At 43.2% G+C, this 15,254-nt stretch overlaps 1 protein-coding gene across 19 annotated transcripts in view; it reads right to left on the minus strand.

Annotated features, from left to right (window-relative positions):
- Positions 1-15,254, minus strand: part of RNF130 (ring finger protein 130) — a 187,501-nt gene that overhangs the window by 85,224 nt on the left and 87,023 nt on the right. For all 19 annotated transcript variants that reach the window (XM_073995023.1, XM_073995022.1, XM_045394649.3 and 16 more), the window contains one exon: positions 8,265-8,515. In XM_073995023.1, the coding sequence (XP_073851124.1) occupies positions 8,265-8,515 (251 nt within the window). The remainder of the gene's footprint in view (positions 1-8,264; positions 8,516-15,254) is intronic.

Consider the following 15,254-nt stretch of genomic DNA (forward strand, 5'->3'; position numbering starts at 1 on the left):
ATTTGCAATTTTAAAAAGTTCTCCCGCCCCCAAAAGGAGCTCTCACATGATTCTTTTGTATACTAAAGTTTGAGACTCACAAACCCTAGTTTCAAAGCATTTTCCCGTAACATGCTACCCACTTACTGATATTCTCTGTACTTCACACTGTGCCCTAATCCTTTAATAATAAAACTCCTCAAATTTACACCTCATCACACACAGAATGTTAGAAATGACAAAACCACAGAAAGGCATCATTTTACAAAGGAGAAAAACCAAGCCCCAGAAAGAGGTGAGGTGACCTGTCTGAAGTTACTACAAGTATTCAGACTAGGACCATAGATACTCTTTCTGCTCCAGTTCTTCCTCCACTATAGAATGCTGGAAAGACTTTCTATAGCACACAGCTTGAGGGGTTTGTTAGGGGCCAGATTATCTCATCTCATCTGGTCAAAGCTGCAACAGTAAACACTATTCCATATTTGAAATCAAAGTGGCAAAATGTTTGAATGGGCAGAAAACAAGTTAAAACAATTCATACGGCTTAATCTAACAGGAATAGTTTGCTCAAAGCCAGATGGTTCAGAGTATATTAAGGATAGGTCACTTTGATGAAATCCATCTCAGGTTTCACCGTTCAGTAATCAGAACTCTCCCATAGAATTAGAGTAAGTCTGGATCTGCGCAGAGTAGGGTTTTCTTCTGGTAAACACTAGGGAAATCTAGGTATAGAATCTTTCCCCAGTGCAAAGTGCCTTGTAGTCTTCACCCTCCTTCACTCATTCACCACCACTTTTTTCCTTTTTTTTTCTCAAAAGAAGCATCTGTTAACTCTTTTCCAAGAAACCATCTGCCTGTGCCCGGATCACTCCTCTCCTCTCTACATAAATGACCTTAATTTATTAACATCATCTTCCTTTGTTCTTCAACATTTCCTCCTTTCATAGCTCCTTCTCCCTAAGTCTCTTGCATCAGAAAAGAATCGTATATCACTCCACTGCTAAAAAACTGTACTGATGGCCTGGCATGGTGGCTCACGCCTGTAATCCCAGCACTTTGGGAGGCCAAGGCGGGCGGATCACCTGTGGTCAGGAGTTCGAAACCAGCCTGGCCAACATGGCAAAACCCCGTCTCTACTAAACATACAAAAATTAGTCGGGTGTGGTGGTGGGTGCCTGTAATTCCAGCTACTCGGGAGGCTGAGGCAGGAGAATGGCCTGAACCTGGGAGGCAGAGGTTGCAGTGAGTTGTTATCGAGCCATTGTACTCCAGCCTGGGCAACAGAACAAGACTCTGTCTCCAAAAAACAAAACAAAACAAAAAAAAACAGTACTGATTATAGAATAAAGTCTAACTTTCTTATGTGATTCATGCCCTTCATAGTCTAGTGACAATTTATTCATCTAATATCAGTTCAACAGTCACAAGGCTCCTGCCCACTATTCCTGATGTTCCAGTCATTCAACTCTTTCATCTCTCTGTGGAAAATGATCCGTTTGCCTGACTCTCCTTCATCTCCATCTGATGAAGTCTTATTCATCCTTTAAAATTCAGCTCCAAGGTCACTACCTACCTTCTCTGTGAAGTGTCCTTGACTCACTGAGAGTAACATCATTCTGCCCCCAAAGAATAACTCTTATACCACACAGTATTTTGACTGCATCTGTCATTCGAACAGAAGGTAAGCTCATTCTTGAATTCATTTAAATATTTACTGAGGCAGTGCGATGTGCCAGGCCCCATGCTAAACCCCAAAGGATATAGAAATGAATTATCTTCCAAAGACCATGATCTTAAGAGCATATTTTGTGCTTTAAAAAAAATCAGATCTTAAGCCTCTGACATGTAATATTTAGAAGGCATATAATACAGTCTCTGTATATGAAAAGTGTTATTTATTTACAAAATAGCAGGACATTAAAAAGAAGGTACCAGAGTATCTTCAGTATCTTTTAAAAACTGGTAAGATAGTAACTTCTCAGCTCAAACATCTATTTCCCCTTTCCAGTTCTTTTGGAATTGTTAATCCTTAAGAAACATAATGAACAAAATTCACTCTGCTATCCAAAATGACAAAAGAAGTCTGTTTTGGGGTCATATAATCCTTTTCTGTAGGACAAATCTTGGCAGTATATACAATACTTCTTCTCTCCCAATTTGGAAGAAAACAAAAAAAAAAACCTTTTGAACCCACCATTTTTCAAAGATTAACTGTACTCATGCAAAGTTTTAGCTTTTCTCTGACACAGGAATGTTCCATGTATTTCCACACTCCCCTGACAGGCAAATGCATTCTCCAATTAGCTACTCAATGACCTTTCATGATGAAAATAGGCAATAAGAGTGTACTTCATTTCAGCAACCCTGAGATATTTATAAAGTCAAACGATATTATATACACATGTTATGGCAAGAAGCTTTTACAAATTTTAAAGACCTTAAAAAGCATAAGCATTTTCACTGGGAAGTTTTAAAAACACATTCTACATTCAGGTGTCCATTAAGCTGCAGAATGTTTTACATCTGCCCCATCCCTAAACAGTAAAATGAAAACTTCATCGTTCTGCTTTAGAAACCAAATTTGACCACTTTGAAATTAAAGGTGCAATATTACCATGTAACTGTTAAACATTTTACATGCTTCAGAAAATCCTTAAGCATTCATTCAAAATAAAGGTAACAAACATCTACCCTTTTGTGTAAAATAACTATCACTGACTTAATTCAACAGTGACATTTAAGTTTACCATCAGTGGGAATCTGAACTATCTAGACCTATAGATAGTAATTAGATGCATTCTGACAGTTTTCCAGGAAGAGCAAACCACAGACACTCAGCCATGAACTGAAAAGCCAAAGCATTAGATTCTTATATCACACGTAAAATGTTCTCAATTGTGAGCATTTTACTATGTTTAGAAAGTTATTTACAACGTATGGACCTCTTTGGCAACATGTTCTACAGGAAGAACTGCTTCATGGTAACAGTTTGTGGGGGCCGGGTGTGGAGGTTCATGCCTTAATTCCAGCACTCTGGGAGGCTAAGGCAGGAGGATCACATGAGGTTGGGAGTTTGAGACCAGCCTGGCCAACATGGTAAAATACCATCTCTCCCAAAAACACAAAAATTAGCCAGGCATGGTGACGGGCACCTGTAGTTCCAGCTACTCGGGAGGCTGAGGCAGGAGAATCGCTTGAGCCCAGGAAGCAGAGGTTGCAGTGAACCAAGATCACGCCCCTGCACTCCAGCCTGGGCGACAGAGCGAGACCCAGTCTCAAAAAACAAAAACAAAAACAGTTCGTGGGAGAAAATCAGAGTCTGTCCTTAAACTCACTGGTTTTCCTTTGCTAATATTCTGGCTTCTCTTTTAAAATAGCCAAAGGTTTCAACCAGTCTAGCTGTTGCCACCTTCTTATTAAACTTTAATAAGCTAAGCTTTTTAAGCCACATAAAAATTTCATCAAGCATTTGTCAACCTTAGGGAAAACGGAAGGAGGAAAAAAGGTCAGAACATCACTTTCCACCACAGTAGCATCTGGAGAGAGATGCTTTGGAAGGATCCTGCATGCAGTCAGCCGCAAAATAAATGCTAGGAAACAAGCTCGCTGTTTGTGGCCTGCACCAGATGGCGATTACGTTTACTCCTTCATCACCCGCAGGCCCCACACTGGGTGCTAATTAAAGCACTATCTTCCAATAGCAGGCTCCTGGGACAACTGTGAGCCTTTGTTCCAACGTCCTCGGGGTGTGCTGCACGCAGTCCACTGCTACAGGCTTGCTTGTCAAGAACACCGCTTCAGAGCAGCTCCTTATCATTTTACTTTCAGTGTTTCATATGTCAACATATTTTAAAAACAGATCTTTAGTTTTGTTTTTTTTCCCAAACTATTACATGTTATAGGAGGGAAAAGGAGGTGGGCTGTCTGGGGTCCTCAAGACATGAGAAACCGGTGGTGGGTTCCAAGCGTCCTTCCTTCCCCCACAGATCTCTGACAATGTGCTGCAGAAGCCTCCAACCCGGAACTGCCAACAGGACCAGAGCAGCCCCACCGCCAGAGCACCCCACCGCCAGAGCAGCCCCACCGCCAGAGCACCCCACCGCCAGAGCACCCCACCACCCCGCCCCAGAAAAAGCCAAGAAAAGCCCAACTCCTCTAGCCAAAGTACCAGGAGAAGAACGGCCTAACATCAGAAAACACCTGGGTAATGCTCATTCTACTCCAGCCAGGCGCCAAAGGAAAAATCACCATCCCCCTCCCGCCCTGGTCTCACAGAGCCCAGTGGGAACAGGCTCTCCCAGCCCGCTCCTCAGGAAGGAAACTGTGCACACTGGTCTAATTAACATCCAGAGAACACGCCACCCAACAGCAGAATATTTTTTCCAAGCACCAAAGAAACACTGACTAAGACAAACCACATCCTAGATCATAAAACCTCAAGAAACAAAAGCGGACTGAAATCATATAGTATTTCTCTGAGCATAATGGAATCACACTAGAAATCAGTAACACAAAGATAATAGTAAAATCTTGGCAGGGCACGGTGGCTCACACCTGTAATCCCAGCCCTCTGGAAGGCCGAGGTGGGAGAATCGTTTGAGGTCAGGAGTTCAAGACCAGCCTGGGCAACACAGTGAAACCTCATCTCTACCAAAAAACACAAGTTAGCCAGACATGGTGGCATATGCCCATAATCCCAGCTACTCGGGAGGCAGAGGTAAGAGAATCACTTGAACCCAGGAGGTGGAGGTTGCACGGAGCTGAGATCCTACCGCTGCACTCAGGAAAGGAGTAAACATAATGAAGGAGTAAATGTAATCACCATCGGGTGCAGGCCACAAACAGCAAGCTTGTTTCTTAGCATTTATTTTTAGTAGAGACGGGGTTTCACCGTGTTAGCCAGGATGGTCTCGATCTCCTGACCTCGTGGCTTGCAGTCTGTATTTTGTTTTGTTCAACCTCTTAACAAGGTTTTCAAAAAGCAAAAATTTCTACTTTTTATGAAGTTTATTAATTTTTTCTTTTATGAATTGTGCTTTTGGTGTCAAGTCTAAAAACTCTTTACTTATCCCTAGATATCCCAAAGATTTTCTACTATTTTTCCTGAAAGTTTTATATTATGTTTTACATTTAAGTCTGTGATTCGTTCATTTGAAGCCTTTGCTGTTTTCTACAGTAAGAATTAAGGGCTATAAATTTCTCTCTCAACACTTCTTTAAGGCTGTGCCTCACATATTTTGATATGCTATATTTTCATTTTCATTCAGTCCTATGTATTTTTTCTTTTCAGATTTCTTTCATCTACACATCATTGAGAAGCATATTGCTGAATTTCCAGTAGTTTAGAGATTTTACTTTTTTTTCTCCTTTTGAGAGAGGGTGTTACTCTGTTACCCAGGCTGGAGTGCAGTGCCACGATCACGGCTCACTGCAGCCTCTGCTTCCCAGGGTCAAGCAATTCTCGTGCTTCAGCCTCCTGAATGGATGGGGCTACAGGCACACGGAACCTTGCCCAGCTAAGTTTTTGTGTTTTTAGTAGAGATGGGGTTTGCCATGTTGGCCAGGCTGGTCTTGAACTCCTGACCTCAAGTGATCCATCCACCTTGGCTTCCCAAAGTGCCGGTATTACAGGTGTGAGCCACTGCGGCCGGCCCGTGATTCCACCTATTTAACATTCTTGAAATGACAAAACTATAGAGATGAGAAACCGATGAGCGGTACATTAGGGAAGGGGTTTGGTTATAAAAGAGCAGCACAAGGGACCCTTGTGACGGAACTGGTCTGTATCCTGACCGTGATGTTGGTCACGTGAATCTACACATGCGACAAAACTGCACAGACTAAAGACAGACACACATACACACACACAAATAAGTACAAATTAAACTGGAGAGATGGGGAGATTTCAGTGTATTCAGGAAGATCAGTGGATTTCATCCACGCCAATCTCCAGGTTATGACACTGACCACAGTTACACAAGACGTTTTTACTCAGGGAGAAAATGAGTGAAGGGATAAGAGACCTCTTTGTATTTGTATTCTCTCTTACAAATGCAAGCAAATCTACCTTTTCCTGAAATGCATATAACCCGAAACTAATCATGAAGGAACATAAGACATCGCATAAACTCAAATAGAAAATAATTGATCTGTACTTTTCAGAAACGTCAATGTCATAAAACCAAGTAAGAAGAGACAACTGAATGCAAAATCCAATGAGCTCCAATCAATCCAGGATTTTCTCTGCTATAAAGGTCATTATTGAGCCAGTTTTACAAAACCCAAGAAAGGTCTATCAATCAGATAATGTATTATATCAATGCTAATTTACTGATTTTGACAACCACACTATGGTTATGTAAGAGAATGTTGTTTTTAAAAATATACAACAAAGTATTTAAGGGTAACATGGCATCATATCTCAAACTTACTCTCAAATAGTTTTGTTAAGGTATATATACAAAGGCTGAGGATGGTGTTTACACCCATAATCCCAACACTTAGGGAGGCCAAGGTGGGAGGATCGTTTGAGCCCGAGTTTGAGACCAGCCTGGGCAACACTGCAAGACCTGGTCTGTGCAAAAAATTAAAAAGTTAGCCAGGCATGGTGATGCATACCTTCAGTCCTAGCTACTCAGAAGGTTGAGGCTGGAGGATCGCTTGAGCCCAGGAGTTGGGGCTGCAGTGAGCCATGACTGCCACCACACTCCAGCCTGAGCGACAGGGCAAGGCCCTGTCTCTTAAAAAAAATTTTTTTTAATTAAAAAAGTATAGATACCGCCGGGCGCGGTGGCTCACGCCTGTAATCCCAGCACTTTGGGAGGCCGAGGCGGGCGGATCACAAAGTCAGGAGATCGAGACCACGGTGAAACCCCGTCTCTACTAAAAATACAAAAAATTAGCCGGGCGCGGTGGCGGGCGCCTGTAGTCCCAGCTACTCAGGAGGCTGAGGCAGGAGAATGGCGTAAACCCAGGAGGCGGAGCTTGCAGTGAGCCGAGATCGCGCCACTGCACTCCAGCCTGGGCGACAGAGCGAGACTCCGTCTCAAAAAAAAAAAAAAAAAAAAAAAAAAGTATAGATACCTAGAAAAGGAGATATAGTAAAACATTAACAGCTGTAGAATCTGAGTGAGGGGAATACCTAACACTTATCTTGCACATTTTTGTTAAGTCTAAAATTACAAATATAAAAATTATCAAAATAAAAAAAATTAAAAGTGCACAGGCAGAGCCTGGCACATAAAGCTTCAATAAACTACAGTGTTTGGGTATTTTATATCTACTTTCAGATGAAGAAAGAAGTTGAGATGCTAAATAAACTGTCCATCAGGGATGAGGGATCATGGGAAACCGGCGGTACAGAAGGGAAGTGAGCTGAGACTGGTTCTGTGCCAAAGTCTGTGCTGCTTCCACTAGAAAGAGGAAGGATAAAAATCCCAATGTCCCTGTCCCCACAGGGATTTGAATGTACTGTGTTAGGAGAAGATAGCGTTATACAAAAATTGGCTTCAAACCACTCTCCAAGCAAGTCACTTCTTAGTTTTCCACATGCAAAGTCTAGGCTAGGGACCTAACAGCCCGAACCTGGCTCCTAGGGTGGGTATTCTGTCCACAGCACATCAAACAAACTTAAGTTACCAACTGAGAGCCACCGTCTCCAGGCCCTCATACCAGGGAAGCACACTGCTTTTCCTAGGTTTATTCACTCAACCCAAATTCCCTGAGCACCTCAGATGTGCTGTCAACGGAACTTCTAGGATGACTATCCAGAGAAATGTGTTCTGTTGGTCCTCCCCACCTCACCCGTACCAACCATGTCTGAGCTTAGATGACAGAGGTTTTTCACTGATTTCGTTTTCTAAATAGATAATACTTTCCCAGGTCAAAATTCACATGGGAAAGAATTTCACACAGGAAGGGGTAGTGTGAAGTCTCCCTAACCCCCCTCCTAGTTCCCATTTCCAGAAACATCCAAAGTTACTAGTTTAAAAATGCAACTATGTGATATTTCTCCAAATTAATAGAATTATCTAGATAATACTATGATATCAAGCTATCTACCTGAACAGACTATTCTAGGTGATCACAACAAATGTAGTATCCTTTAGGTTATTTTAAATATCCCTTAAATACTTGTGTAGACATTTTCAACATATTAAAATGACTGAGTAAGGTAACAACATTTTTTAAAAGAAAAAACATGTTAGTAAGATGCATGGACACGACAGATGTCTGTGAACTCTGGCTGGTAAGAACCAATCACTGTTGAGTACTGAGCTCACCTGGTTCCTGTCGCGTGCATTTGTGTACCTGATCTTCTGAATGAAGTAGAATATGAGCCATGCTGAAGAAATAATCATCAAAACAATAAAGGATATTGACACGAAGACTAGAGAGCCACGGCTGAAGTTCTTCGGTGGCATTCGAGTTCCAACAGCTATTGTCATTTGTACAGAGATGTTTTTCTCCAGATAACTCAAAATATCCTTACCCCTCAATTCTGTTATCATGACAGCAATAATATCTCCAGTGCCTGTAATATAAAATAAATATATAACTCAAGTGACAGTTAAAATTTATAGAAACATCAAATATATAAACACACTACTTAGGTAACTACCGTAATATCTGGTAATGGAAAGGGCATGGGAACTCCACTTCTCAACTGAAATGAAGCTGCAGCTGGGTATGCTGGCACCAAGTGGGAACATGTAATTTGTTGTGTGGTACTTAAGACTTAAACAGACATAAGGCATAGAACGATTGCAGTGTTAAGAACCATATTAACTTGTCTGACAACTACATTTAAAAAAGAGTATTAAACCAACCAAATGTGACAACAGACAGCAATATAACATTATACAGCAACAGAAGTGTATCAACATCATGGTAGATTTACACTGTAAAATCTTTTCTATTTTAAAATGATCTTCAGAAAGTCTTAATTCCTTAAGAAATGGAGTAAAGTGCTGTTTTTATAGCATAAATTGGTACTTCTTGCACTAATCTAGGAACATTCATGGAGCACCCACTGTCTGTAGAACTAGCGCAAGGAACAAAAACAAGTACAGGATACCACGCTTTCTAATCTCACCGAGACACAGGACACACAGCTGGTAACAGAGCTACAAAGTGCCAAATGGTGGTACCTTTTATTAGTGACATCTGAAACTAACTTGGGTCTTATGTCCGGACTTGAGTGGAGCGAGGCTCCTTGCTAGTTTACCCCAGAACTCTTCTGGAAATCAAATGTTCCAGAGACAGGTCCAGGCTTCAACATTCTGGACTAGTTTGGCATCAAAATACCTCCAGCCTCTAACAGTTGTCCAGAAGTCTGCCCACAGTCACAGGCTATGTAAGTTAATTACGACGATGGTCTTAAGTTGCTTTCCCCTATATAATTTCCAGAAGTAGTAACATTAGAGGAATTGAACATCTATTCCTATGGACAGCAGGAAACTGCTATCCCTTTCCTCCTCCACAAGGGAAATAACTTTCCAGTGTCTTTTAAGAAAACAGAGAAACTTCTATCAATCTATCAGCAATTGTCCTTTCACAAGCTGAAGCTGCTGGTGGCAACATATAACTTCTACATTTGCCTTCTCCAGAGAGACTCTAAGAGGGACTAGGGGTCAGCAGAAGGGAAATAAATATTTTATTTTGGGAAAGATAAAATTATAACCACTTACTTGAATCTGAATAAGGTTTGTACATACAAATGTAAACCAACAAAACAAACAAGCAAAAGTCCCCAAAACTTGTCCTTTTCAATGCTTCTTCAATGAATAACACATTGAAATATTTTGGTTTTACATGTTTCATTTACCATATTTAGCTAAAAGAACCACTGTGTTACATGCAGTCACAGAAGACTACATATGCAACTGAAAAAGAAATTCAACAAGGCTGGGTACAGTGGCTCATGCCTGTAATCCCAGCACTTTGGGAGGCTGGGGCAGGTGGATTCCTTGAGCTCAGGAGTCCAAGACCAGCCTGGGCAACATGGCGAAACCCCGTCTCTCACAAAAACAGGAAAATTAGCCAGGCATGGTGGCACGTGTCTGTGTTCCCAGATACTCAGGAGTACTCATACTCCACCCCTAAAGCCTGAGGTGGGAGGATCACTGGAGTCCAGGAAGTTGAGGCTGCAGTGAGCTGAGATCACATCACTGCATGCCAACCTGGGTGACAGAGTGAGACCCTCAAAAAAAAAAGAAGAGAAATGTAACAGTAAAAGGAGTTTTACAGAAAATGTAACCCAATGGAACATACACCTTTTTACTACCTTACTCAAAATTCTTACAGCCACTTTATTAGAAGAGCAGTTTATCAGAATACTGATTAAAAATCCACAAAAAAACTATAAAATTAAAGCAAGCAATAAACATCTAATTAACATCTAATTACCTTCCTGAAATAAGAGTTTTCATCAGTAAGTTAGAGACAGTCATAAAATAATGCTAAGCCACTTTAAATTTCCCTTTAGAAATCTCTTTTAAAATGTTGTTCAACAGGCCATGATCTGTGGTATAAGATACCAGGTATGGCTATAAAGTAACTGAGACGGATCCCACAAACAACATATGACAATCAGTCTCATTGCTTTATAATCACACCAGGTACAAATGGTTTTAGAAATCAGTTGAGGCTCCCTCTTGAAGACTCAAGCTGGAAAAGGAGTAGGGAAAGCTGAACAGGTAGCCAAGGAAACCAATCCATGTAATTCTATTCAAAGAACACTAAATAAGAACACCAACTAATTTCAACAGGGAAGCTGTTTGGGAAAAGAAGTGTGTAATTATTTCAACCATCCATTCAACAATATTTATTGAACACATACTATGATAAGGCTCCTTTCACCTCTTAAAGAGAGTAGAGAATTACCTGCTCTTGATGCAAAAATCCACGTGCCTTCAGGAGCAAAGGGGAACCTTTCGGACTAGGGAGAGAAGCTGCTCGCAGTGGCGTCCTTACAACAGCACAGACAAGAGCCGGGCAGAGGAGCCCGACCCTGCCGACCAGGCAGGAGGACAGCAGAGAGGCCAGCAGAACGAAAGTCCACCACCGACACTTGCAAAGGACTGGAGTGTTAGCCATTTTAGGTCTTAAATCTCTTACAGAATCTGGTGAAAGTTATATAGGAGTCCCCTCCTAGGAGAAAGGGCCTTCTCCCCAAATTCCACCCCTAAAGCCTGATAGGGTTCAAAGACCCTGACCTAAAGCTGCCTCAGACACTTGACTTTTAAAGATCTGAAGAGCTCTGGCCCAGCTTCAGGAGGGATACACATGCCGAAGGATATGTAGGCATCAGAATAAAGGCCCAGTCAGAGCAGGCAGTGACTGATAAGAGTTAAGAATAATTAGACCGTAGTGTTGTGGCCCACACCTGTAATCCCAGCACCTTGGGAGGCTGAGGCGGGCGGATCACGAGGTCAGGAGATCGAGACCATCCTGGCTAACACGGTGAAACCCCATCTCTACTAAAAACACAAAAAATTAGCCGGGCGCCATGTAGTCCCAGCTACTCTGGAGGCTGAGGCAGGAGAATGGTGTGAACCCGGGAGGCGGAGCTTGCAGTGAGCTGAGATCGCACCACTGCACTCCAGCCTGGGTGACAGAGCGAGATTCCATCTTAAAAAAAATAAAAAATAAAAATAGGCCAGGCGCGGTGGCTCAAGCCTATAATCCCAGCACTTTGGGAGGCCGAGGCGGGCGGATCATGAGGTCAGGAGATCGAGACAATCCTGGCTAACACAGTGAAACCCCGTCTCTACTAAAAAAGACAAAAAAATTAGCCCAGCGTGGTGGCGGGCGCCTGTAGTCCCAGCTACTCGGGAGAATAAGGCAGAAGAATGGCATGAACCCCGGAGGCAGAGCTTGCAGTGAGCCGAGATCGCACCACTGCACTCCAGCCTGGGCAACAGAGCGAGATTCCGTCTCAAAAAATAAATAAATAAAAATAATAAAAATAATTAGACTGCAACACTGTAAGTATCAAAGCATATTTGGGACATGCCCCACCACTCCCATGTCCCAAGCCCTGGGCAAACACTGCTGAGCGCGGTGGCTCATGCCTGTAATCCCAGCACTTTGGGAGGCCCAGGCAGGCGGATCACAAGGTCAGGAGATCAAGACCATCCTGGCTAACACGGTGAAACCCCGTCTCTACTAAAAATAGAAAAAAATTAGCTGGGCGTGGTGGTGGTGCCTGTGGTCCCAGCTACTCAGGAGGCTGAGGCAGGAGAATGGTGTGAACCTGGGAGGCGGAGCTTGCAGTGAGCCGAGATCACGCCACTGCAGTCCAGCCTGGGCGACAGAGTGAGACTCCGTTTAAAAAAAAAAAAAAAAATCTTTGACGGTCCAGAAGGACTGCTGCTGAGGGAAGAGTTAGGTGTACTCAGGGTCAAGCTGGGCATGGGGCAGAGCCCTGGCTGCCTGTGTCTCCGTGGGTCCTGCTGGCTCCTACTCCCAGGAGTTCTCATCTCACTCCACTGACTTAATGAAAGTCCTTCTCAAACATTTATCCACAATACCTTCAGTGCTTCATACCCAGTCCTCATTTTTCTCTTCACTGATCCCTTAAAGAACTCAAGGGGGAAAAACAGACACATTCTACATTCTTTTATGAAATGAATATAGCAATAATTCTGACAGATGGAGGTTATATCAATTATAGATTTCCTGCTAGACTTGTCAGTTTTCCTAAAATATAGATTTGCCCTGTCACTCTGCTTTGAAAAGCCTTTGATGTATCCCTTCTGTCAAACAAATAAAGTCCAAACTCTTTCACTGGACACTCAAGCATTGGGGAGCCAAACAGCCCTGAGGGTAAGTGAGACACGGGACAGTGAACCCTCTCTGACCCAGTGAAACTGTTGGGTTCATGCAGTCTAGGCAGGACAGAGAGGTGAAGCCAGGAGGGAAACTGGGAGAAAACTAAGAAAGGGTCCGGGAACTGGAAGCTTCAATAAAACTGAATGACAGTTTTACTGAAGACAGGGGGAGAAAGGGAAGAGGCACTGGTCAGGGTACAGGACACAGAAGTTTGCAACTCGAGCTGTAACAATCCTGGGAGATGATGAGGCCCAGGGAGCAGCTATGGGACCAGGCTCCTGGAGAAGTAGAATGGCTGAAGGGTCTGTGGAAGGAATCTCTGGTTAGGTGTTCACTTTCCAGGTGGATTCTGAAGCTGCCCAGGATGGTGGCAGGACCTCTGATGAACAGGGAGCAGTGACAGGAGGGGAAGAACATGACTATGGAGAGGAGGAACACGGTCTGCTGCACAAAACTGAAACTGAAGTCTCCCCATGTGGAAGTGACCGGTTTGGATGTGCTGTACATCACCACCACAGTACCCCTCAGCGCCCACAGATGCACAGCAATGACCAACTTGTAATTTTGCTAATGCTTGAACCTGAGCCTCCTGCCATGCAGCTGTTGGGAAGCCGAATGTGCAAGCTACTGAGTGGTAGTCACTCACTGATAATTCCTGAGGACACTGGGCTACAGTCTGTTGCCAAAAGCCAAGGGTCTTTTATTCTTTCTTCCTTGAGCAGGAAGTTCTTCAATCACATACAAGTAGGGCCAAGGGGCCACTGTACAGCACCCGGATGTCAGCTTTTCTTCTTATGCTATCTCTTGACTGTATGTCAAGAGAAACAAAAGGGGGCAGGAGCAAGGCCCTGCCCAGAACAGAAAGCTTTCTTCCTTCACACAGAGGCAGAATGCGGGTGGGCACTGAAGACAAGCCACCAATCGGTGGAGAGCCACAGACTCTCAGTTAAGAGTTCCCAGGGGCTGCCAACTTTCAACACAGTACAGGAACTCCTATAAATTACTGATCCCTCTCAGCTGAGCGGTTCTATCCGCAGGTCACCTGGATTTAAGTGTTAGACAAGTCTTCTTTCCTTAAAATCTAAATTTCTTTTTTTGAGATGGAGTCTCAGTCTGTGGCCAGGCTGGAGTGCAGTGGCGCAATCTCAACTCACTGCAATCTCTGCCTCCCAGGTTCAAGCGATTCTCCTGCCTCAGCCTCCCAAGTAGCTGGGATGACAGGTGCACACCACCACACCCGGCTAATTTTTTTGTATTTTTAGTAGAGACGGGGTTTCACCACGTTGGCCAGGATGGTCTCGATCACCTGACAGGATGGTCTTGATCACCTGACCTTGTGATCCGCCCACCTCAGCCTCCCAAAGTGCGGGGCTTACAGGTGTGAGCCGCCGCACACAGCCAAAATCTAAATTTCTAAATGTCTGTTTGTGGCTCTTGGTTCTCTCCTCTGGAAAAACACCACTGAATAAAACCTGTTTTTCATTTATTGATGTATAAAATACCATCAACCACAAGGTACATCATTATGTATCATGAAGAAAAAAATCTGTCAAGAAATTCTAAGATGTCATCGGATATAAGAAACATTCCCACTTTAAGTTGCACATCCTGGAATCAATGAGAATTCTTCTTTGACATAACAATTCTTAAAATGTTCAAAGACAGCCTCCCCGGGACCCCACTTCAGTCTTTTTTCCATACTAATTCTAGAGTCCCAAATCATTCATTAAAAAAAAAAAACAAAATCTTTTTTTAAATAATCTACAACTTACAGAAAAATTGGAAATATCATATAAAAACTCTTTCTAAAAAACCCAGAACCATTCAAGAGTAAGTTGCTAGCATGACGCCTCATCACTCCCGAATATTTGGCATTTTCCTACAAACAAATTTATAAACAGAATACAACCCCCAAATAAGGAGCTTAACACAGATGTGTCACTACCATCTAATCCCAAAGTCCATCCAAGCTTCTGCGACTTTCCCAATAAGGTCCTTCACAGCAGCTCAGATCAGAGTCATACGCTGCACTCAGTCGTCACGTCACAGCCATGTCTGTCTGTCTGCAACTGTCCCTCAGTCTTTCTTGGTGTTTGTGACCTTAGCACTTTTGAAGACTACCCACGGCCCAGTTGATCTGTAGAAGGTATTTCCCTGTGCTAGATTCAGGCCAGGTGCTGCTGGCAGTAACGACACAGAGGTGAGGCAGTGCTCTTCACAGCGCACACCGCCGGGCGGCCCACCGTGCTCTTCGCAGTGTGCACCGCCAGGCGGCCCACAGCTTTTTTTATCTGCCATTACTGATAAAGTCCAGTTTGATAATTCGGTAAAGGTGATTCCTCCAGGCATCTGCACCGTGAAGTTCCTCTTTTTCCCTTTGTAATTAGTATGTATTCTGTGGGGAGGTGCTTTGAGGCTAGGTAAATATTCCATCCTCA

The sequence above is a fragment of the Macaca fascicularis genome, chromosome 6 (genome assembly GCF_037993035.2).
Source record: "Macaca fascicularis isolate 582-1 chromosome 6, T2T-MFA8v1.1".
In the NCBI taxonomy this organism is placed as follows: domain Eukaryota; kingdom Metazoa; phylum Chordata; class Mammalia; order Primates; family Cercopithecidae; genus Macaca; species Macaca fascicularis.